The following is a 25,999-nucleotide window of genomic DNA, read 5'->3' on the forward strand; positions in this document are numbered from 1 at the left end:
GCTCTCCTAACTCCTGTGCACATCTCCTCCTTGGCAGGGTTTTCGGCCTCTTTGCTGCAGCTGCCCAGTGCCTTGTTCCCAGCAGCCTGGCAGGAGGCAGCTGGACCCGCTGACTTTAGCACTGGGGCTAGATTATGGCTGGTAATAGGAGGTGGTGACTGGGTGTTCACAGTCCCTTGAAAGCCTGGAGGGAAGGGTACAACTAAACCTAGGTGCTGACAGTGTGAGGGACGTGGAGGTGCATGAAGGTAGGGGCATGTACCAGGCACGGGTGATAGCCTGAGCATTAAAACCCCTCTGCATTATGGGACTTACTGTTCTGGGAGCAGAGTAGGAATGTACACAGTTTCCAGTTTTCTTTTTTCTGCTCCCTCTTTTTTGCATTCCGACTGTCCTAGAGCACCTGCTTCTCTCCAAAGCCAGCCCTTGTCTCTGGTGAGCACTTAAATCCGGGCAACTCCTGAGGTCAGTGAAGCTCATACCATGAAGCAGGCAAGCCCTTGAGGGACCTTGATCGCATGGTGCCTTTTCTGGCCGGCCAGGAGGCATTCAATCCACCCATGCCTTTTCCACTGGCCTCTGACAGCTCTGTGTGGCCTCCTGGAGCAGCTGTTTCCCAGGTTTCTCCGAAACAGCAGATTTTCTTTCTTTAATCCTCATGGAAGCCTTTGTCATCTCAGAGCCAAATTATTGTAACATATATTTCGAGTTACAAGAAAGGGCAAAGACTTGTGCTGCCAAAGCTGAGTGTCAGGCTACTAGCCAAGGAACAGCAGGAGGAACCTGGGAGATGCCCTGGCCTGAACCTCTGTCCTTGGGTTGCACTGTCAGACCATCAAGCTGCAGAGGTGGTGTCTCTGTTGAGAGGAAGCTGTGGGCAGGGTGTGCTGTGAAGGGCCTTTCGCTTTGAATTTACTCCTCTCTTTGGTCTGTCACAGCTCAGATTTATTAACGTCTGGATGTACTTCTCCGAGGGAGGGAGAAAAACACTTGAAGGGTTCTGGGGAACAACTGAAGAGTTATCTAAACCAGCTTTTAGTAGTGGCTGAATGCATATTAGAGGCAGACAGGCAGTTTACTGTATTGTTTTTTTCCTCTGATTACGAGTGATTATTATTTCCAGAATGCTTTTTCAGAACACTTGCATGGTGCTTATGAGATAACAAGGCAGAGAGGCAGAATGGATAACAAGTGTGTGCAAAAAAGCTCAACAATAACCAGCCCCAAATTAGAGACCCTTTGTTGTGCAGTACAGCTATTGATAAAAACCTTATTTAGCCATTAAATGTAGTTCTGGGTGGGATTATCAACTGGTTATATCAGTGTACCTCCTTCTGGAAACTATTCCAAATTCCCTACCCCAATTCCAGCAGATACTGCTTCAATGGTGTTCACGGTATAGAAATGCCTTGATAGGTGGTGAGGAGAAAGGATCATTGAGAGTGGGACGGGTGGTGAGGTAGGATGGTGAGACACGCAAGTTATTAAATGCTATGGATGAGGAAAAACACAGCACTGCTGACAGCTATGAGTGCCCCCGCTGCCCTCCAGGGTCAGGAGGTGACCATGCTCCTGAGGGGCCTGAAGGGAACCTGCCATTAACACAATAGCTCTGCCTTAAGCACAGCAACACAGACAAAAGCCGAAAAAACATATTTGGTGTTCACTTGGAGTTTACTTAGGTGCAGGATTGCAGAGCGGTTCCATTCAGACTCTGTGTATTTGGGCTTTCTCCAGTTTGAATTCTCCCAAACCTCTGTTTTTGCCAAAGGCAATGTTTTCATCCATAGGTTGTTATCCACAGATGGATAGATTAACATATTCACTTTGTGCTACATCATCCTAAATATTAGGATTTTCCATTCCTTTGCAGCTGAAACAGTAGCTCTTAAGGCAATTTTAATTCATGAAAATTGGTGAGAGAGAAAAGAAGTTTTTAAGAAGTTTCCTATAACTACATCTCTGAGTATTTTCTGGGTATTTACAGATAACTTTTTTCTTGTCTTACTTAGCAAACTCTTTTTTTGTTTTATTTTGTAGTAAATTTTAATTAGCAAAACAAGTAAGTGTGAGGCATTCAGAAATTACCCTTCCTAAAGTTTGTGCCATCTCTGTCTTTCTTTCAAGTGAAGCTGGAGCAGTAGCAAATTAATTGTTTTACAATATAAAAGTGTCCTGTGCTATTTTAATTTGCAGTGCTACTATGTTAAACATATGATATAGTAGCACTCAGAGTTTCAGTTTATGCAGATGGTTTTCAGGGACTGTATAAACATGCACGGAAGTGCAGTGCGCTAAAATGCTTTCATTCTCGCACATGTTTCTTGACTCATTCAAGATCTTACCTGTACCACAGCATTCCATTTTCTCATCAGATTAGTTTGTCAAAGACTAAGAAATTTCTAATCTTCAACTTGTAATACTTGATGCACTTGCTTGGTGTAAATGTGCAGCAGAGTTACACTTGCTTAAGAAGCTGAGATTCTCATCTAACGTCATAATCATTCAGAGCTCATTAGAAACCAAGGTTAGGAAAGAATTATATTCATAGTGCCATGTCTTGAACTGGGGATCATTCTGATTTCCTGGTCCTTTGTAATACCAGCAATGACCTGTGGAAAAAGGAATGATAGAAAACACAGTAATCCTCTTCTCCAAGAAGGTACTTACTCAAATGAAATTTGAGAAGAGTCAGTTTTCCTAGGGAATGATTATAATGGACACTGAACAACGGTGATGTAGTCCTGCAGACTAATTCAATGTATATATTTCAGTTACAAGTCCTATAGAGATGTTTAGTTAAACTATAATAATTGAGTCAGATGATAAATTCCAGAGCTGGATCTCAATATACATTCTTTAGTTCTTGTGGAATATTCTGATGAGGATAAATGCATGTAATAAGAAACTGGCACATATCATTGCCTGGATGTAAGAGAGTACTCTTCAGCTTGCTGTAATTTGAAGAAATGGTTAAACTGATTATAAAGCTGTAAATTGGCAGGATTTTATGTTGCACAGATGCTCCCTCTTTCCCTTTCCTTTGTACTTGGCTCCCAACTGGTACTTGCGATACCGCACAGAGGATTCCTTAACCTGACCTCTATGATTTTAGAACAAATGACACTTTGGCTCTTGAAATTTGTTGACTTTTCTCTCCACAGATGTTTTGCTTTCCTCCTCCTTGCCTGGCCTGAAATTTAAGAAGTTCCTGGCGTGAGCAAAGGACGGACCTCTTGGAAGGGACAGATGTGGAGTGTTATTTATTTGCAGGCTTTAAGGCCTTTGATAAGGTTTTATGGCAGAAATTTTCATTTTTTATCTCCTTGACCCACAGATTTTTCCTGTTTATGTTTTGAATATAAACATTGCTATGCCTTCTCAAGTACAACTCATAACTCTGAGTTATATGATAAGAAATAGCTTTATTTTATATAAAATACGTAAATTACTATTCTTTTCCTGAATTTTTTTACCCTGATGAATAAAAACAACCAGCCAACCATGCTGAAGTCTGAACTCCATGAGCAGCTGCCCCTAATTTGAAAAATGCACTTGCAGTCTAACTCCGCTTATGCAACTCATACACATTATTGTACTTTGAAATATGGTTTTAAATGCAATACCATACAGAGCAGCACAATGTTCTCCTAAAAAATAAGCAGCGTGTGTTGTCAGTGGAGATTCGCATTTGAGAGACAGCATCTTTTGACTAAAATTCCCACACCTCAACCAACTTATTTTGGGCATACAGTTCTTTTCCCAGGTAAATGTCTTTCCTTGCTGCAAATGACTTGAAATATTGATTAAGGAGTACTGTAGCTCTGCGACCTGACAAACATTAAAATAGGAAAGCCTAATGTGAATGAACTTTCCTGAAGTACTAACAAAAAGTCTCTATCTTGAGGAATTTCTACAACGAGTTTGTTGCGTTTTATGCTAGTTTCAAGACATAGCTGATCATAAAAAAGTTGCAAAGACTTCCTACAGGACAAAAGTAGTCAACCTCTTAGTTTGCCAACTGAGGAGGGAACTCGTTTCATTTACAAAAATGGCTGATTTGCTGTGTTTACGTGGAGCAGAGGCCCGAAAAATACCAGCAAGGGCATGAAGTTTCAAAGTTGGGGATGACAGATTTACAAGAAAAGCTTCGGCAGCTGAATTATTTTTTTAAACACATGAAAATACCTGCCGGATAGGAAACCTGCATGTTGAATTAGCTTAGCAACGCTTTCTCCCCCCACGCACTTCTACCTTGTTATTTCGCATACTCACCTTTCCCTTCTCCCCCTCCTTGCAAAAAGTCCCAGTTGAGTTATTGCAGCTTTCCAGAACTTTTTAGGCACCGGGGTCGGGGTCGGGCTCGTCGCACCCCGCGCATCACCCGCACCGCGCGGCCGGGGCTGCAAGTGCTTCGGCGGCGGTTTTGCGGGGACGGACACGTGTGGTGCGGGGCGCGGGGTCCCTGAGCGTGTCAGGGTGAGCGCGTGCGTGTGAAGCTGCGTGTGTCACGGGGTGGGTGTGCGTGTGTGCGAGCGAGCCCCCGGCGGTGCGGGCGCGGGGCGGGGCGGGCCGGGGACGGCGGGGGAGCATATAAGGCGGGCGCACACGGCGGGGCGGGTTAGCGTCCCTCCCGGCGGCGGCAGCAGCAATGGGCAGCGGCGGGCAGCGGCGGCTGCTGGTGCTGCTGGCGGCGGCTTCGCTGCTCTGGGTACCGGGGCAGAGCCAGCCCCGAGGTGAGCGCAGCGGGGGGCGGCCGCGGGGGGTGCGCGGCTCTCGGGGCGCGGGGGTGCGCGCTGCGTGCAGTGCAGTACAGTGCAGGGCAGGGCAACGCCTGTAGAGTTTGTTTGCAGGAGCCGGCGGCGTCCCGGGGCAGGTTTTCACTCCCGCGGGGCTCGGGGAGCCTTGGCGGCGTGCCCCCAGGTCCCGCCGGGCAGAGCCGGTGCGGGGGGCCGTGCTGGGCTGCAAGGAGAACCCGCGGAAGGGGGGGGCGGGCGCGCCGCGGTCCGGCAGTGCTGTCCGCCTCGCTGCCACGCTCTTCCCCGCGCCCCCCCTCCTTTATCTGTCCTCTCCCCCATCTTCGCGCTTTGCAGCCGCCCTCCCCCCCCCCCCCCCCCCTTTCCTGGAGCCCTTTCTTCTCCCTCGGCGGCGGGGGCCACTCCGCCCGGCCGCCTCCGGGGCCGCCCACTCCCTTTGTGGGAGCCGAGAGACGCTGCGGAGCGGCAGAAACCCGGGGGAGGGGGCGGCCCCGGCGGCACGGCCGCTGCCCCGCTCCCTGGGGCGGGGGGGAGGGCTGGCGGGCGGCCCGGGCCGTCGCGGCGGAGCCCCCAGTGCAGCCCCTGCCCCGGCGGGAGACGGGGCCGGAGTCGGGCAGGGGCCGCAGCCCTGGGGGTCCCGCTCCGTGGGAGGGAGGGGAGCAGGCAGACCCGAAGGATGCCTCATGCTGTCGCTAATGTAAACCGGATGAAGCTCTGTTAGACGGGGCGAGAGGGAATGAACACCACTTCCCAGGAGCGAGGCAGAGGTAGCGTGAGGGTGCCATAGAGATAATGTACGAAAGTTTTCTTCTCTCTTTTTGCACGTGGGGCTGGCCGGTGCATTGCAGCAGGGATACCGGAACGCTCCACAGCCAGTTCTTGCTTTGCGAGTAACTTCATCACACACATCCTCTTTGTTCAAAGTGCAGTAACTTGTGCTTTCCTAGTGAGCCTGAAGTTTGTGAGCGGCAGCAGTTCACTCTCTGTTACTGGGTCGACAGTAGTTGACTCTGTGGCATGTAGGGTTATGAGGGAAAGCACTGGTAGACACCAGATGCGCTCACCTTTGGCTTGATTCAGCTCCTGGTGGCATCAACAGCAGCATTTCTACTGATCCCTACTCCTTGCACATTAGTCCCCAGCCACATTAGGTCTCTATTAAAAAACAAAAACTGAGTATGGAAAATGGTGGGAAGGCATATGTTGTGCAGATGCACGACTTAGTTTTCTTTACGGTGAAGTGTGGTGTTCAAGATGGATATAGCGTGGGAGATGAGCATCTGGATGTTTTACATGCTGCAGTAAAAGCAAGTGAGTTTATTAACATCATTATGTGTACAAAACTTCATCCTCTAGGTCAGGACAAAATCAAGCCCAAGTAAACTTCTGAGTCTGTACATTTGTAAATAAATATGCTTCACCTTGGTTATGAAGATTCAGTCTTAGAAACAAATGAAAAGCCAGACAAAATGATGCAAAATTTACTTTTCACAATCTTTTTTGTAAGGTACCATCTTATGCACACCGAATAACCTTAATTCACTAATAACTCCTATTTGAATGTGTATGTTAGCACAGAGTTTAAAAAGGTAGGAATTTTCATAAAACTGGTCAAGTACAGGTTGCAAGAGTCCATACTCTTTTTTAATAGAAAATTGCAGTGGTCACACTGCAGTAATCTGCTGCAGCTTTTGCAAATAGTTTAGTGCTGATATTCCAGCTTTTATATAGCAGCTCATGTTGTTAGAGGCATCTTGGTAAAACGCATATTTTTGTATCAGTGATTGAAGATACCAGTGTATTTGATTGCTCCTAAGCCACCCCATTCTGGGGCTATTTAAATTCATAATTATATTTTTCTAGTTGAAAGATCAGGTCAGGAGACCATTCTTCCTATTAGATTAAGTTGATAGAATTTTTTTCTCAGCACGAGAGCACATATCATCCAAGGAAGCAGTGAGTATCAAATGCCCCTGGTGGATAACTTACAAAAACCAGAATTCAAGATAACTGATCCTAAAACAATGTGAAGAATGCAATGGAGATTAGAATAGCCATGTTGCTTTTGCAGAAAGTAAACAAGCTCAAACTTGTAAGCATCATGATCATGTAAAAATACAGTTTGTGGCAAGGCTAGAAAGATTTCTTGGAGCTGTTGCAAGAGCATTGGAGAAGTTTGGGGGAAACGTATCTTGGCATGCCCATGGAGAGTACCTTAGTAGAATTCTCGGCATTTCTTGGTTTTCTGCTTTTGTCCTGTCAGCAGATGAGGAAACTAGCGTACGATGGTTGCAAGGGTCTGTCAGAAAGTGCTGAAGTCCAATATAAGAAAAAGCAACACGGAGTAGTAAAGTCATTGCTCTGAACAACTTTGAAGGTTAATGATTGGTTCTTTCAGCCTAAAGATTAATATCTACACACCTATAAATTTAATTGGTATTTTAATTGCAGGTGTTTTGTTAAAGCGTCCCCATCATGTTATAAAGTGGGGTTTGTATTTTCAGCTGAGTCTTTTGTGTCCAATAATGGAGTAACTCTTCATGAAGCACATATCACTAGTGTCTGGATCCAGATGAGAGTTGTTTTACAACCTGAGAAGCAAATAGCCATTTTGGAGGCTTATGTAGCAGCTTTGCTCTGCTGGAATGCATTCTTAAATAATACTGGAGGTAACAGATACAGGTCTACAAAGTAGAAAGGGAAATCAGTTAATGGTTTTGCACAGTATTGCCTATATTTCATAAATTTGATTCTGCCAATGTCAGGTGATTTTTCTATAATTAAAAAATAATCCTGCTACTGTAAATGTGCAGTAATGGTAACTTCCAAGGCTGTAGTTGTAAACTAAATGTGTTTTTAAGTGCTGATGCTCAGGGGATTGAATGGCCCCAGGAAGGTGCCTGGGGTGCTTCATCTGGGCAGAGCTGAACACAGGTATTTCTCATGCTTATCAATTGGGTTTCAAACCTACCTTGCCTCAAGAATCTGGTTTAGTAAGTATGCTTAGGCTGTGACTAATACACAACTTATTATGGTCAGCAACCACATTTTTTGCTGAAATGTAAATGATATGGTTTGCTTCTAAATCAGATTGTTAGAGCGCTTGCCCAGGAAGTGAGAGATTTATGTTAATCTCCTTAGTTTGAGATGGTTTGAACCCGCATCTCCAATTTCTGAATAGAGTGCCGTATTGCCAAGTTGCTGTGACAGGTAATGCAGGGGAGGGGGAGGCGTGTATGAAATCTCTCCAAACCTCTGTTTGAAACTGAGCTACTGTGCAGCCAAGAATTCAGTTTAATGGGTGCAGAAGGAGAATGGGCAACAAAAAAAGCTGATGCTGTAGTTGGATCATTAGGGCATTTGAAGATGGAAGAAGAATCAAATTGCAAGCCCTTCTCTTTTTTATTTGCTTGTTGCAAGCAGCAATCAGGCATCCAAATTCAGGAGAAAAACTTTTTTTATTGTACTTGTGTCTGCTGTTTGTTTTTTTTAACTGGGTCAGTCAAGCCTGGCACCACTCAGTGGGATGACTGCAGCCCACTTAATGGATAAGAACCTTTTGGTGTCTAATTCAGGATGGTGAGTTCCACCTCAGAGGTGAGTGCTTTAATTGTAGGTGTGACAGCATTTGGCAGGAAAATACTTCAGTCTCTTTGGGTTTTTTTAGATCTGGCCTTTAGTCTACAAGCCTAGATGGGTAGATGTTAACTCTTAGTTGCTTTGCTACAGCCTCATGCATTCAAAGGTGTTTTGTGCATTGGTATAGTTTTATGTGACACTTTTGAAACTGAGAGCCAGACTTCCAGAATGTACTTGAATGACCATAAAACTTTGAAGAAAGTCTTCTTATACTTTCAAGATGAGCCGGATATTGCATTCCCAAATGCTTTCTGTTGGAGATGAAAAAAATGTCATAGGTAATTTGCCATATTACATCATAGGTTGGTTGATGCTAATGGCTTGAACAGAACTCATTTCCATCAGTCTTAAATACCAGATTTTTCATGAAATCTGCAACAAAGAGTTAAGTGATATGGGAAATGGGAAGGTTTCTATCCCCTGCAAAGTTTGTCTTTATTTTTAAGTATTTTCCTTTAACATTTCTGCTGTGCTTCCACTGGTATGAGTATTGTTTCCTGATAAGAGAACACTAAAAGAAACCTAAAGTCCCTTGAGACTTGTGGAAAACTTAAGAGGTGGTGCTGTTTGCAACTTGCAGTGTGAGGCAAGAGACTGATGAGCTAAAAAAACGATAGGAGTCTGAGGCAGAATCACTTAACGATGTGGTAAGCTGAAAACTTTAATTTTTGGCAAAATTGGGCAGAATGGTATACTTGGCTTAAGTTCTCCCTTTTTCCCTGGGTTGGAAACCTCAGTTACAGTGTACCTATACACCCCTTGTATATTCATGCAGGTTAAGTAGCAGGGCCACAAGATACTTATTAACTGTCCACGCCCTATTTAACTTGTTAGATTATGTGATAAGTCTCATGTCCACACACACAAAGGAGCACAGAGGAACAAGGTGGGGCAACCCCAATAACGAGCCCAGAGAAAGGAGCCCCTGCCAGGGCTGTCCCATGACAGCCATCACTGAGTTATGGGAGCAGATCTCCAGAGCTTATGGGGGGGGGGGGGGGGGGCTGTGTGTGGTGTGGGTGTGTGTGGGGTTGGTGGTGGCTGTCTACAGGGGTATGGGACTCGTTATGGGATGCAGGAGAAGAACATTCTGGGATTGCACAAGACTTATTTTGCGATGAGCAGAGGAAGGGCCAAAGATGGGGGCGGGGGGATCAAGGTGGTTCAGGAATGAACAAGTATGGGGCGGCAGGGGTGAGAGGGGTAAGATGTTAAAGTTGGCTCTAAACAGGTTGCAGGCCAGTATGCTTGTCCTGTAATGATGTACCTCGTGTCCTGACTTTCTGTTAAGCTCTGTTTCTAACTGTTCTCCTGGGTGAGGGAGTCTCTGTGCTGTGTGCATGGAGATAAAAGTGCCAGTCAATGGAGAAGGGACCGTGAGTCACAGGGGCCTGCATGTCTCAGGTGCCCATGGCTGGAGAGACCAGAGCGTGTGCGTGTTGTGTGTGTCAGTGTGTGATCGCCAGCAAATGTCAAGCCAGACCAGCCAGCCAGCAGGATGGGAGGCTTGGGAGCCAGGTATCAAATCAGCCATAATTTTGGGATGGATACTGGAGACACCAGAGGGTCTGCAAGTTGGCTAATGAAGGGAGCAGGAGATCCAAGGCAACTACTGGGTAGACTGTGGGGTCTAGGGGCCAGCCAAGAGACCTGTCTGCATGCATGTGTGTCTGTGTCAGGCAGCTGGTGACGAGAAGATCGAAGGCCAGCTAGGAGGTAGGCTGAGCATCTTGGCCAGTAACTGGAGGGATCCATAGTGTTGGGTGTGATGGGGGGGTGGTGTGTGTGCAAGGCAGTCTGTGGACCAGTGGCTGGAGTGGGACTTTGGGCCTCAGGAGCTCACATGCCCAGGTGCCAGCAACAGGGGAGACCTGGGGCCCTGGGGGGGGGGCAGTTACTGGATACACGAAGTGTCAAAGACCAGCTACTGCAGGAATCCACATTGCATATGTATCTGTATATGAATATTTAGTTTCTACTTAAGGTCTTTCTCCCTGATCAGCTGGAGCAGGGAACAGGATGAGACTGTTGGTGGTTGTTGCATTTGTGTGTTTCTGTCTTTGTTGATCTATGTGGCTGGCCATATATACATGCATATATGTGTTGCACTGTGTGTGTGGCTATGTATGTGCCTGTTGGGAATGCATGCTCAGCTTTACTACTGACTGGACCTGGGAACATGGAGCTGCAGCAGCTGCCTCTTTGTTGGGCTGCAGGACTTGGCACACCCCAGCAAAACTGTAGAAGAGCAGATGTAATTCTGGAGTTCTGGGCTTTTTTTTTCTCTGACACAGTTTGGCTGTTGTGGCTTTAGTGTAATGGATTTTGTTCTATATAGTACTCTAAAAAAGTCAATTTTAGATGACCTGTCTATGAAGTCATCTCAAACATAGGCCACATTGCATATCCCCAGGAATGCTGACTTTGTGGGTACTGTTGTGTTAAAATGATAAGGCTCCCTAAATTCATAATAAGCAGCACAAATATATTTTGAAACCTTTATTAAATAGAAATGGGGCTTGGTCATATTAAAAGGAATTTGTAGTGTAAAAGAGTAATGTAAAAGGTAATGGATTTCAACTAGGTGCAAATTTTGCTGATTGAGGTCTGACTTGAGGATGGGAGAGAGGAAGAAAGAACCATGAGAAATTTCAGTTTTTCTTGTGGTCTGCAAAGAACATCTTGGACATTCTGTGGGGAAAATGTTGCGCTTGACCTTGATTAGAAAGTCCTAAATTTAAAATCTGCTTTGTGTTTCTCCCTCACTCATTTTAAAAGAAAGCCAGCACCAACAAGCCACAGGCTATTATTTTCTCAGAGTACAAAGGTGACGGAGAAAAATCCCATGAAAGCATTCGAAGTAGACTGAAGATTAAGATTAAAAAATATTTGTCTGTCATAAATATTTTCTCCATTCCCTGAGGGCTTAGAAAATGCATCTCTGGAAATCCAGGACTATCAGTGTATGTTGATCAGTTGTTGGTATTTACAGCAGTCTCACACAGGATCTTCAGGTGGGGTTTGCCGCCTTCTCCCGTGACTATTTTTTTTGTCCTCCAGGCAACCCTTCCTGACCAAACAGAGGAATAGTGTGTTGGAGAAGTTTTGCAAGATGAAATTGGTTAGCTCAGCTTGCAGGAATTGTGATTTGTTAGTTGGCATAAACTGTAGATGCAGATCAATCAAACTTCCCATTTATATATGTTTTTAGGTACTTAAGTGATATCTCAGAGGCTGTGTACAGTGCCTCTGGGCACTAGGATATGGGTACAGCTCTCTGGCTTTGAGGTTTGAGGTGAGTGCTTCATTTGCTTGTGGGTCAGAGAAAACAAGGTTAGGTATATCTGTGTTCATTCTTTTTTAGTTACTTCTGCTATTTAAGGACTTTATTTTAATGATTTCTCAATCATTCTGTGTTTTTTAGAGGGGGGAAAAAACTGCTTTTGCCCTGAGATGTGATTATTTTATACCCATTTTTGGGTATTAAAAGCTGTATACATCACAATTTTACAGGAAAACTAGAAGATTTATTTTGTATTTACAGTGGATATAAATAACACTCTAAAAATCAGAAAGCATAGAAGTAAAAGACTATAAAAACACTATCAAAGTATAAGCCTTCAATATCGTTATTACAAAGATATATAGATGTGCATAATTTAGGCTTCCCCTCCTGATGTGAAACAGCAGTTACGATTCCCCAGAAGTTTTTCCTTGTGTTCCTGGCAGAGCAAAACAAACTTATAGGATGCTTTGGTTTTACCCAAAAATCCTGATTTTTTTTTTTTAAAGTCTCCGTGGAAAATGACTACTGCTCTGATGGCCATGTGAGCTCAGAGGGCTATTGGCAGGGAGGGGCGATGCATGGCAGGCAGTCTCACCCACTGCCCTTTCCACAAGTGGTCCAACCTTGCAGGCTGTGTAAAGCAGCAGCTAATGTGGGTTGATGGACTGAGTTGGTTTGTCTTGTCTTTTCTGGGCTCTTCCTGTCAGGCAAGGCCGTGAAGATCCCACTGCTGCTTTGTGTAGGCAGAGTAGATTTCAGCCTTTAGCAATTCCTTCTGTTTTATCATCTTTAACTTGTTAGCTTTTGATTTTTTTTTAACTGTCACTTAATACAGTAACAACTCTGTCAGAGATATTCCCTAACCAATTCTTTTCAAGTTTCAGATTTGAAAGTTGTTGTGCAAGTATAATATAATTCCTTTCTGTGAGCTCATTGTGCTGTGAGATCCAGCCTTCCTCTTGATTCCCGCATGAGAATAAAGGTTAAAAAGCTGTTTAAGAAATGGTTGTCTTGAAGTGGAAACTTTATTTTCCCCTTGGCTCTACCTGCATTTTTACTGCTGTTTTGCTCCAGAATGACCTTGAGGATAGGCCCATGTCCACTGCCTCCTTTATTGTATTTGTATAAGCTTTTATTTGCTGAAAGGCTGAGAGGACAGTGCAGAACCTGTATAGGTAATTTGAAACAACTTCTATAGTCTTGATTTGATTATTGGATTAGTATTTTTTCTTGTGGACCTGATGAAGCAAGAAGTTTTTAACAGCAAAATCCTAGCTCTTTACAAATCAGGGCATAAGTCATGCTGACTATAATAAACCTTGGAATTCAACCATTGAGCATAAATGCAAACTGGAGCTAGCACTGATGCTCGCTTAGATTAGTATTGATAGTTTTTATTCAATTTTCTGGAAGCACAACTGGCATTTTGCCTTCTGTCACAAAACTCATCTGATCAAAGTAGTGCATGAAGAAATGTTTGTGTGGGAAGGAGAGGAAAAAACCCAGTAGCGACTGGTACTTCCAGTGCAGTTTGATTGTGGCTGAATGCTACCCTTCCAGGGAGGACTGGAGCAGGGGTCCAAGTTGTCCCTCATTTTGTTTACATGGATGCCAGCAGAATGAGCTTTGCAGCCACAGCACAAGGTAGTAGGCAAGCTAGGTGCCCGGGATGATGGCAGGCTGGGGACCATGGCTGCGCCTGGTGTTCCTCCACCACTCCCTACCCAGGGCAGAGCTGCTGCCAGGCTGGATGGAGCCTGGCCAGTCTCCACTGACTTCTCAGGGTTATTCCAGATGCATCTAGGAGCATAGAATCATAGAATCATTTCGGTTGGAAAAGACCTTCAAGATCGAGTCCAACCATTCACCATGCCCCGGAGTACCCTGTCCACTTGCTTTTTGAATATCTCCAGGGATGGTGATTCAACCACTTCCCTGGGCAGCCCGTTCCAATGTTTGACAACCCTCTCAGTAAAAAAATTCTTCCTAATATCTAATCTAAATCTCCCTTGCCTCAACTTGAGGCCATTTCCTCTTGTCCTATCTCCAGCCACCTGACAGAAGAGACCAACACCCACCTCACTACAACCCCCTTTCAGGTAGTTGTAGAGAGTGATAAGGTCTCCCCTCAGCCTCCTCTTTTCTAGACTGAACAGCCCCAGATCCCTCAGCCGCTCCTCATAAGACTTGTGCTCTAGACCCTTCACCAACTTGGTTGCTCTCCTCTGGACATGGTCTAGCAGCTCAATGTCTTTCCTGTAGTGAGGGGCCCAAAACTGAGCACAGTACTCGAGGTGCGGCCTCACCAGTGCTGAGTACAGGGGAACAACCACCTCCCTGCTCCTGCTGGCCACACTGTTCCTGATACAGGCTAGGATGCCGTTGGCCTTCTTGGCCACCTGGGCACACTGCTCTAGACAGTGAGTGAACTGATGAGAGTCTAGCACCAGCAGTAGGCCTGTTCTTGAAAAAACAATCATAGAATGGTTTGGGTTGGAAGGGACCTTAAAGATCATCTAGTTCCAACCCCCCTCCTATGGGCAGGGACACCTTCCACTAGATCAGGTTGCTCAAAGCCCCATCTAACCTGGCCTTGAATGCTTCCAGGGAGGGGGCATCCACAACTTCTCTGGGCAACCTGTTCCAGTGTCTCGCCACCCTCAAATTATGCCTTCCCTGTTTCTGGCTATGGCTTTACAGAAGTGAGAAAACCCAGCTCCTGAAGGTGCTTCACTGTGGAAGAGAGTCCACTGGTTTTTCTTTTCTAGTTTTCCCTTACAAACATTTCTCATTCAAATGCATGAATAGCTAATGTGTGTTTTGTTATTCTCCATGCCACACCATTCATATATTTTACTTGCCTTTACAGTGCTGCCTTTTGTGCTTATCTTGCACTGTTATAAGAGGGGAGTGCAAAAAAGGCTTGTAGCTGTGTGCCAATGCCTCTGATTAGGTTGTTTCTACTTTATTGGCTGAGAAGGGCTAGATAACAAGTTTGAAGTGAAGGTTTTCTGAATTGTCAGGATCTGTGGAAACCCTGGTTTAAATTAAGGTTGTGAAATATATGCTGTTGAAATTTCTAGGATTCCTTTTATTTGCTTTAGCATGTAGAGTCTCTAAAATGTGTACTCAATGACTTCTACTAGAAAACACCCTTTAAAATATGTTGAAGAGATAAAAATTTTGATGGGAAAACAAAGGATCAAATGAACTCCACTGTCTTGTGGAGAATTGCTGTGAATTTACAGACAATTGTTCATTTATTCCTTCAATAGTTGCTAACTAACGTGTTAGTTTGGTAAGGCTCTTTTTTAATTGTTCAAGTAGTCCAATTTGCTTTTATGGGGTAATATATCTCATTTACAGGATTAAGAAAAACATTTTTACAAATAGAAAGCGAATCTGCCATGTATCTAGAACTCCATGATTTGTTAATAAAACTGGGTATTTTTAAGGGTTATTTTTTGATATTAACAATAAATCTCAATAAAAGTTGTTCAGAATTTTAGAAACCATCAATTTTTTTTGCTAATGCAAAAATCTGAGCTTGTTACTGAAATGGACTTTAGAAGTAAACATGAATTTTAAGCTAAAACTTACAGGAATAAGTCCTTTCAAGCCCTATCCCAATTTATCTTCCTTGAAGTAGGTTTACAGTGTGTCTGCCAATGTCCTCTAGAGCAAGTTTATCATTGCTAAAGGCACGCAGCAAATGCAAATGCTAGAGTGAAATGGATGACCACTCTTTACTTGAGAGTGGTTACACAAGGGGCAGCTTAGTTTCTTGCATATTTGATACTATTGTAATGGAGACATTTCTAATTGAAGAAATGATTCTGCAAAGTACAGTGCAGGTTTTCTGTGAGGTGGAGGAGGCTGCTCTTTGCAAGTAATGAGAGATGTAAGTGGCTGGGCAGGGAACTTCAGGATGAATTGCCTGATGACTAAAGGTGAATAGATCTTTCCATAGTGGTGAGTGATAGTATATGATCTGAAGGCAGCAATGAAGCAGTAGGTACAAATCATGACTGCCGGTGGACAGCTGTATTCAATGTGTATCTTGGCATTTGTTAGAGGTTGCCACACTGATGTTTAGCTCCAGTGATATGTTGGTTGCTGAGAAACTTTTTGCTGTAGGTACTTAGTGTAAGGATGTGCTATTGCTGTGCTGCCATGGCTAATAGTGGTAATGGACAAATCCAAGTTTAGCTATCTCTGGTAGGCTGAAAATCCTGCTGTAGTGATAGGAAAGGAGGGTAAAAAGGGGCTTCTCAGTGGTGCAGTGGCAGGGATGAGGTCAGGATATTTGCCCCAAAGAAGAAAAACCCTTCTGTATACTACATCGTACTGACTGATGATACAGTCTGTCTCTCAAACTTGAGCAGCCCTCCTCATCTTTTCTGCTCTTAAGGACAATGAGAAATAAGTTGCCCACTCTGCAGCTCTACCTATAATTGCTGCATTTCCCACAGTAATCAGCAAAAACGTTTGGGGTATTTCAGGGTAGGATCCAAAATGTGCCTTGCATTTTTTGTTTTAGTGTCACTGTAGCATTGCTGAATTTTAAATTGAATTACTTGAACTCTCAGTCCTGGTCTTCAGGCTGTTAGAATTTTCTTTAAAAATTGCCCTTTGGGCTGCAATACATCATTCTTGTTTTCAGGCCAAAGGCAAAATACTTTCAGGACACTTGATTAAAATTCCATGCAGCTGGCTGAGTTATTGAGCATTGATGGCAATACAGAAGAGAACGTTCTTAAAAGTTTGCAATGTTGGTTGTTTTTTTTCCCCTCTTTATTTTTGTGTCCTTAAAATTACACTTTTTCAGGAATTTATCCTGTGTGACACAAATGCCTTTGATTTTTCATGAAGGCATTTACTGTAAAATAATAATGTGAGTGTTTGAAAGTGGTGAGGGTTTGAAACATAGAAAATGTGCAACAGGTGACTTGCTATCAATATTTTTAAAATAGTTGCAATGTGCCCTGTACATTTGTTAACCTGTGTGCTGGGAGACCAGCACATGTAAGTAAACAAGCATGGTGATTTGCAGTTTTACTTTGCCTAGATTAAAATGCCTAGAAAGACAAGTAGCAGGATGTATTTTACTTTTTGCAAAGAGCAGAAAGCCATCTCTATAGCACGTTGAACAATTGGTTACAACTGAAAAAAACCTACAGGGGTTATTTCTGAATTAACCGTTTAAATCACAACTTGCAAAAATCTTGTCAGTAAGGGAATGATCAAGTTTTGCATGTCTTCAGTGTTACACAGTTGCAAATCCTTTCGGCTCCATTCAAGCTGGAGGAAATGCGCTCCCTTCTCTACCCAGGAAGATCTGGCAGTGATACAGGGCGGTCTGTGCCCTGATAATGGCTTTGTGCCTGCTGGAATGAAACCATTTTTCTTCTATGTCTGAAAAAACCACATCGTTGTAAAACAGGAAAGTTGGTTGTTCTGCGGTGCCAAAACCTCTTCAACTTGAAATAGCTTTTGTTCATTAATGGAAAAATTCCACTTATTTTAAATAGAAATTTAACTTCATCCAAGGCAGCTGCAATTTGTAAAATTAAGATAGTACATTCATATTAGGAAAGTGAAAAATTATTTTTTGAAATTAGGAAAGTGAAATAAATTTGGTTTTATATATGGCTAGTGAATAACAAGCTTAAATGAGCTAAGTGAAAAATACATTTCAGAGTTCCTTTGTAGTGCAGCTATGTGCTGTAAGACTTGTTTACATGGGAAAAGAAGTAGTAAAATTTTGTTTGGTTATGATACCGAGTCACAGTACAGAAGTGACTGGGAACACTAAACCTTTAAAATTCTTCTCAAGCTCAGGTCTTTTAGACTTTGCAAGTGATAAATATAAATTTAGAACCAGGAGAGAGCGAATAGATACTTGGGTCATAACTTCCTATTTATTATAATAAATGATTCAGTGCGAAGCCTAGAGCTGCACATTTATGCATGCAAATTTAATTAGGATTAAACCCAGACCGGATTTTCATTTACAAAGACGACTGTTGCCTCAGGTTGAAAATTGGTGATAGGAAAGAAGTGCAGGGTGAACCATTATCTATGGAGGCAGTCATAGTAACAGGTGTGTGTGTGGGGAAGGCTAATTTAGATCCAACATCAGTAAGAACAAAAATGTTCTGCCTTGTTGATATTAGGACACATCACAAGTGATGAATGACTGAGGTCCTAGTCTTTGACATGCCAATCACACTGCCAGTACTACCGTCATACTGATCTAAGCTAATATTGTGTCTTAGGCTGCATATAAGCGAAACTGACAAGAAACTGAATTATAGCTGTGGCTTGTATTTACTTCAGGTTTGAGTGAAAATTGTTCCCAAGATTAAGGTGATTTCAGGAAAAAAAGCTAGTGTAATGATAAAAGAAAGAACAACCCCCCAAACCAACAAACACAATGATGTAGGTTCTTCAACATGTGGAAAAAGCTTTGGGTGAACAAGAAAGAACTAATTTCATGGTCTGGCAGGTTTGTTGTTCCTTGGCAGCCTGCCCATCTGTCAACTTTTGGCTGTTTTGCTTTGGTGTAAATTCTGTGACAACAATTTCTAGGCAGGTTTTTGAACAGACCAATACCATACAAAAAAATCAATACTTGCAAGACATGACTTGATGGAAGAAATATTGATTATACTTTGAAAATAAATGATATAGAGAGAGAGTACTCACAAATTACCTACCTTTTATATCAAGTTGTACTGTCTGATGCTGAACACTAGCATGAAAGCTGGTTTTCTTCTTTTCTTCCTACTGCCCCTTAGTTTGTTCTGATTGAAGGAAAGCAGCAAGTTACTGCCAATATTGAAGGTATTAGAAATTGCTGTGATAAAGCTTTTTGATGCTCTTTTTTTTATCCCCAAGAACTCGAACTGAAATGTTTTTTGCCTCAGATCCCTGAAATTTTTGGAGGACCAAGCCATAATACTAGAAGCCACATTTAGGGCTGTGATACAAGCTATTAAATCTATTGTAGGTACCAGTGTTTTCTATTATCTCAAAACATTCAACTGAAGGCTATCAAGGGTGATGTGCACTCCTTTGAGAAACAAGGTTGCTTATTTGTAGAAATCTCTGGATGGGACTGAAAATCAGTTGCGCAAACTCCTTCAGTGTTAAGAATTTGCACATTGACCCATGTGTTTGCATCCTTACCCTCTCTACTTGCAGTCTGAGTACATGTGTTGTGACGTAGTCTCTATATGGTCTACATCTATGTTTGCAAGCTGTGAGCATGAGAGGGACTCAGAAGGTGGAACTCTGTAAAGTTTGCATTACCTAACTTGTTAACGCTTGGCTTCATAATCTAAAGGATATTGGTTTAGTGTTAGTATTCAGTCTAAACTAGTGTCTAACCCATCCGTGTTGTTAAAAACCTCTACCTTGTGTAAGAAAATGTTAGTTGCTGTGTAACTAACAGAGGTGACAAGCTTCAGTTTCTTGTGCAGATGTATTAGTATTGCTTGGCCTTCTTTTTTCTAAATGTTTAATCTGGAAGTCTGGGCTTTCTTTGTTATAGATGTTTTTCAGTGAGTTTGGTAATTCCCTAATTTTAACTCTCTATCCTTCCAGTATGGCATATTGGGAAATTTAGCATCTTGCAATTAAGACTTAATTGGGATGCAATGCTTTCCTCCCTCTTTCTTTACCTTACTTTTCCATTGCCTTTTATATTTAGCATGCTTCTTACACTTTGAAATCTGAAATTTTATTAGGGTTCAGGTTTTCTGCCCTTTTTTTGGAAAAAAACATTTTGCCTTTTCCAAATTCTCTGCTACATTCTGGCCATCAACCTGGCTGTATGCTGGTATTTGAGAATTTTAAGGAAGATGTGGAAGTTATGCCAGACTCTTGCTCTTTAATCTTCACAAACTATATGGAGGAAACCAGTGGGGGGAGAATAGTACAGCTGATGTTCATTCTTGAGTGAGCAAACTTTTGCCTTCTGTGTTTGCAGTCTGAATTTGACAGAATGCATCTTTATTAATTTTCAGTGTTATACTTCTTTCCAATATATTTCTGAGCACTGAATGCTAATTAGCACATCATCTAGCCCAAGGCAGACCACAGTAGGTAAATGCCTGTTGCTGCAGTATCCTGTCTCCATTAAGGCTCTCATCAATGCTGAATGCCTGTAAGCAACTGCAGAGAAGAATGGCAGAGAAGCCCTTTGCCATTTGGCCAGAGGAAGGGGCAAGGTTTGGTCTTCTGTAGCTTGTTTGTGCTCTAACAGCTTGCAGGGTTCAAGCTGAATGTTTTTGGTCACAGTAACTGCTGTGATGGATTTTTTTCTTGTTCTTTCTTCTGGTGCTCCAGTTGGATTGTTTTAAGTGTGATTTGCAAAAGCTTGACAGAATCGGAGCTGTAAAATAATCAGCAGATTGTTCTGAAAGCAAGTGTTTGTGAGTGTTCAGCAAATGGCTGCGAAGTAATTTGTTTTACAGATAACCTGATCTCATCCCAGGGCCTGATGTGGAGTATGCATACTTCTCTTTCATGACTGACTGGGCTGCAGTACAACATAAAAGGATCTTTTATTTACCTTAGACTGCAATGCAAACCAAACTGTAGTGCCTTGAAAAGAAAGCAAAACTTATTCTTGCATGTATTAATAAAACATGTCAAGAATTTAAGAAATTATTCTACTCCAGTTGGTGATGAGGTCTGAGGAGCCCCACTGTTGGAGAGGTGCAAACTACCAAGAATTCAGGAGGATAACAGGTTTAGAAAATGGACTGTGGGAAGATTGAAAGGATTTTTTACTTAGTCTGGAAAAGAGAAAAGGGGGTGTGGTAACAGCCTTTCAGGTAAGCAAAAGCTGTAATCAAGATCATGAAAGATAACAAATGCAGCAAAGAGGACTAAAGATTTGTAACTTTTAAAGTGATAAAGCACTAGAGTAGACTTGTCAGAGATGTTGAGGAGTATCCCTCACTGGAAGCTCTTCAACAGACAAACTTAGTATGTTCTTATATTGAAAACTGATTGAATTAAATAAATGTAATCTTCCCCAGCTAGTATTTCTGATTGACACATCAGTCAGCGTTGCTCTACAGTATGAGAAGAAATAGAGAACGGGTTTTAGGAGAAGATAGTGGTCTATTATGGTGGTGAGGTTTTGTTTTAATCTGAAATAGTTTAATCTAAACATTGCAAATTAAATTTTGCAGAGGTTCTGCTAATAAAGCCATACCCCTTCGTTAGCTCCTGTAAAGTTTGTGTTGTGCTAGGAGAAATTCTTCTCTCTGTAGGGCTACAGAAAAATGATCAGTTTTCAAAATAATTTCTTACTAGTGGCTTGCTACCTAAGCCTATTGTGTAAGTTGTAGTGAAGCTTTCAGCTTTTCAAATGGGTTGAGGTTGCAGCTAATGCATATTTTTAGGCAACATCTCCACAAAATGGATTATAAGGCAGGTTGAGTGTTATACCCCAGATTTCTTGCTGACTTTAAGAACAGGGAATTAGTGCCTTAATTCCTGCTGTTAGAAGATAGTGATTTCAGCCTATTTATTTTGGGGAAATCAGCCTGGATTTTCATTGTGATTACAGGATAGGATTCTGATGAAAGTGTATAGAAAAGGTTAAGCTAGGGACATTTGCTGGTAAAATATAATGAGGATAAATCTATTGAGTGGGCAAGGAATCTGAACCCAAGCCCGATAGTTCCAGGGCTTTTATTTAGCAAACTCATTTAATCCAAAACTTGAATAAGACAGAACAACTAAAACAAATCTGTGCTATTGAAAACTGTCTGAGAATGTTATGAAGAATGTGACCTCAACTTCTGCAGTGTAATACTATTACATATTTTATACATTCTAATACTGTGGCATTTTATTACATTTTGTCCTTAGCCCTTTGTGTTTTCCTGAAGTGCATCAAACTATTCTGAACAACTGTCACTGTGTCCTCTGTAAATGTTTTCAGTAAATGGAGAATCTATTGCTTGTGAGCAAACTTCAGCATTGCCTGCTTTTATGAACCACTGACTGCCTTAACATTTTTAAAAATGCAACTTCTAAATGAGATTAGACCCCTTCAGGTATTTGTGTTCTGAGAAATGACACAGTAAAAAGCTCATTGTTACTGCACACATCAGCTCTTTGTTTAAGTTGCATCTACTTTGTTCACTTGCGAATTACTGCTTTATTACGCTCAGCACAAAAAAGCCAAAGTACTGGGGAAAAATCAGGCTGTTGCTTCACTGAATGCCTCAGTAGAGGTGCTTACTGAAGTCTAGTTGGGAGTCTTCATTGTATACACTGATGAACAACCCAGAAAACATTGTTACCTTCCGGACTCAGTTCTTACCCCCCCCCCCCCCCCCCAAAAAAAACCCAACAAAAAAAAAACAAACGAAAACACCCCCCCAAACCCAACCCAACAAACACATCCTTAATTTATCCAGCTTTCAGGAGGTATCAGACAGATTAATGAATCTGGATTCAGAGGGAAGCTGTCTTAAATGTGGCCTTCCTGTAAGAAGTTTTGCCATCCTCACTGTGTTGATCAGGATACCAAAAAATGTTACCATACTTATTGTGCTTATTGAACATATTTACTGACATAGTGAAGCCTATGTAAAGCAGAACTCTGTATCCTTCTGTTTGTGCAACTGTGTTTGTAAAAGAAATTAATTCAATCATCAATGCCCCCGCTAGGAAGATTGGTATTCTGGGCAGTGTCTCCTGTTTTCCACATGCCATCTGTAAAAGGTGAAGAAGTACAGTTTCACACTGTCTGTCAGTCATGTTGTGAGAATCCATACAGTCAAACATGGTCAAAACCACAGACAATGCATGGATTTTGCCAAAATACACAAATCTACTTTCCTTCTACCTGAAACAGAACAGTGATGAAATACTATTAATTTCCTGAGTGAAAAAGTCATTAATCGGGAATGGAATTGGGGTTTCATTCAGGTCTAGCTGTACAGAATGCAGCCAACTGTCCTAAACTGAGAATACTTTTTAAAGATAAGGAAGGGAATAAATATGTCTAAAAAGCCTTTGCTAAGTGGCGCACAACTGCGTGTGGTTTCCATATTTCCATTAGTGATGTGTATGTGCTGTGTGGTCTGAGCATGTAGAGTAAGTGTAATGTCTTTGGAGTGCACTGATGCTTCTGTACACAGACAAGCTATCTAAGCTAGACAAAATGTTCAACAAGTCCAGGATATATCAGATCCACTGTGCAAATGCTATGGAATTGATCATGTGTGCAATAAATCAGGTGTATTCAGAATGTATCAACAGATGTGCATTGGTCAAAGTTGGAGTTGCCCCAGAACCCTGGAAATGTCCCAAATCCTTGGAATTCTTGGTGAAAACTTCAGGGGTGTTTATTAGTCAAAAATCAAAACTTATAAAACGACAAAGAATTAAATTGAGCCTCTAGGGAAGATGATGGTACTTGTATCTGCAACAAGGAGCTATTGAGGACTTCTCTAGACCCTGGTTTCAGGTAGAATAATTCCCAAAGAAGTGTAGGCCATACGATCAGCCATAAACTTTACAATAGAGGGATGGCTCTCCTGGTTGCAGACATCTTTTGCTTATGCAATGATGTATCTCAATCCGTGATGACTTTGTGTGAATTCTTAGCACTTTGAATCTGCCCCAATAAGCTGCATGCTCCAACTGTCTGCATTCATTCTGAAGGATTAGAGTTGATAGGCACATTGAAGCACATAAAATAGAAGTTGACTCCCTCATCTACCTAAAAGCTCTTTGCCTGTCTTTCTTTTGCCTGGCATACTGCATGCTGACCACCTGTTCATCATTCAAATACATTACAACCGGCTTCATTATGAACAAGCCTTTTCCCTGACTTTTGGTGAAACATTAATGCTATGTCCTTCACCACAAGGTCTGCCTGCTGAGCTGTACATACAACAAATCCATCTAACCTTTGAATTCCTCCTTCTTGTAATTTCTTTAAGAATTGAACGTTGTAGAGCGTGAATGTGACAAATTCTGCCATATCCACATTGCAGATCACCTCATTAGGGATTTGATTCCCTCTGCTTTTTGGGAGCTTGGAGCATTTTGCCCCTTAGGAAAGGTCTGAATGACATAATTCTGACAGTACCCACTCAGGTTTTCATTTTTCCTGGAGTGAGTTTTAGTCATGCATCTGGCTAAAACCAAGTCCTTACAAATGAGAGCAACTTGCTTGAACATCTAATGAAAACATTGTGCTCCACTTTTGTGCTGAGCTGTAGTGAACCGGTTGTTATTCTTTTTTAAGGTCAAATTTGCATCTATACACTTAGTTTACTGGTATTGGGTGGTGTGTGAATCTCTGGTTTGGGGCAAATGGGCAACTGAGTAGCTGGAAAAAATCAAGTTAGAGTTTACCTTACCATGAAAAGAGCTGGCCAGCAGTTAGAAAAATGAGTTAAACTTAAAAATTCTGCCAGCTTTTCTCAGGACCGCCACAGCCTCTTGCAAAATGCTGAACAGTAGTTCCCAAACAGAGATGGGTTCAATGGTGGAAAGATGAAGTAGCAAGTACTTATGTGCAAAGTTGGCTGCAAGGTATTTTAACAAATAGAATATAGTCAACCAAACTAGATTAGCGAGCTGAGAAGTCTACTACTGAACTCTGTACAGACTCATATTGAGATCTCTCAAGCCTCGTTCAAAGCTATGATTGTCTAGTGTGATAATGGAACCTGACAGCTCAGCAGTGAAACAGTGAGGATTTTGTATGTAGCACTTGCCTTCCTTTTTAGTGGGAATAAGTATGATAAATCCAATTTAATTGATCATTTGTTCTGGACTTTAGATAGCAAACTGTAAAAGTTATATCAATGTCTTCAAGAATGCAAGTATCATTTGCCAAAACTTCAGTTTAATGATATGTGGTATCTTCTGCCAGAGTTTTATGTCTGTTATGGCCGCTTGGATTTTATAGCAGGATATGATGACAGTCACCTATTTATCTGTAAATGGCTCATTTAAGTGATGATTCTGTGGTTGCTCATCTTTGTCATACCTACCTCTTCCTAAGAGAGATAAAAATATATCTTACCAGATGGATTTTATTCTTACCTTTGTGGGGTTTTTTGTGTATGTATGGGGGTTTTTTTGTTGTTGTTTTTGGTGGGGTTTTTTTTATCAGAGGAGCATCTAAGGGCTCTTGAACTCACAATTCTGAGTACCTAGATTTTCTTAGGAAAAGTTTTTTTTCTTAAGAACATGCTGAATGACTGAAGAGGAACAATGTTCTGTAAAGACACAGCTCATTAAATTTACCTCTTTTCTTCCATTTTGTTTATTGCAGATACTTGTTGTTTCTTAATAAATCAGCTCCTACACTAATCTCAGTCTCCACTGAAATCAGTGGCCACATCTCTGCAGGTTGCCTTAAAATTTGATTGTGTTAAAGAAGTGGAGGCAAATGTAGTCACCTAGGATTTGAAGAGATGCAGTACCTTGCAGGATGAAGCTAACAACTTCTTGCTTTTTATTTGGATCCTGGGGCAAAACTCCAGTGCAACTCAGTTGGATTGGAATGTTCTTTCTTCTTATCTCTGTGGGACCCAGAAAACTCATCATGAGACCTTTATGTTACCGTATCATTATTCATTTCATTATCAATCAGCAAACTTATTAGAAATCAGTGAGATGCTTGATGATGAGCAGATGAAAGGGCTGAGTCCAGGGTGAATGCTACTTGAGCTTGACTTGAGCTTGACTTGAGCTTGACTTGAGCTTGACTTGAGCTTGACTTGAGCTTGACTTGAGCTTGACTTGAGCTTGACTTGAGCTTGACTTGAGCTTGACTTGAGCTTGACTTGAGCTTGACTTGAGCTTGGGGTTTTGGAACAAAGCTTGGCCAGCACAGCACTTGCCATCAGCACTTTTCAGAGCTTTGCTATTCCTTTGGCACAAGTCTGTTGACTGCATTGTAGGCAAATTATGTCACTAACAACCCTGGAAAGAAATGGCATGACTACTGTGTAACTTGCGTGAAGGTAATGAATGACCTGGGAAGTAATGGATAGCTTTTGAAGACCGGCTGGCAGATGCCTACATGAACAGTGATGAATACTGAATACAGAAGACTTTATATCATTGGAGAGTAATGGAAAAGAGGATACCCTCTTCCACCACTGAGCTTTCTTGTCCAGTAGGAAAATGGAGGGCAGCATTTCTGCTTTGCCTTCAACTTTAAGTCTGGAGTAATACTGCACCCATACTGCATGAGGTGAGAGAAGACTGCGGAAAGCATGTTACTCACAGAAGAGCCTCACCAAAGTGGTCAATAGGATGT

At 42.1% G+C, this 25,999-nt stretch overlaps 1 protein-coding gene across 2 annotated transcripts in view; it reads left to right on the forward strand.

Moving 5' to 3' along the window:
- The first annotated feature begins 4,640 nt into the window (after nt 1-4,640).
- Nucleotides 4,641-25,999, forward strand: part of LAMA1 (laminin subunit alpha 1) — a 110,892-nt gene continuing 89,533 nt past the window's right edge. For both annotated transcript variants that reach the window (XR_008235189.1, XM_052787090.1), the window contains exon 1: nt 4,641-4,736. Coding sequence is in view for 1 of the 2 variants with exons in the window: in XM_052787090.1 (XP_052643050.1) it covers nt 4,652-4,736 (85 nt within the window). In the remaining variant the exon portion in view is untranslated. The remainder of the gene's footprint in view (nt 4,737-25,999) is intronic.

The sequence above is a fragment of the Harpia harpyja genome, chromosome 5, assembly GCF_026419915.1.
Source record: "Harpia harpyja isolate bHarHar1 chromosome 5, bHarHar1 primary haplotype, whole genome shotgun sequence".
NCBI classification, from domain to species: Eukaryota; Metazoa; Chordata; class Aves; order Accipitriformes; family Accipitridae; genus Harpia; species Harpia harpyja.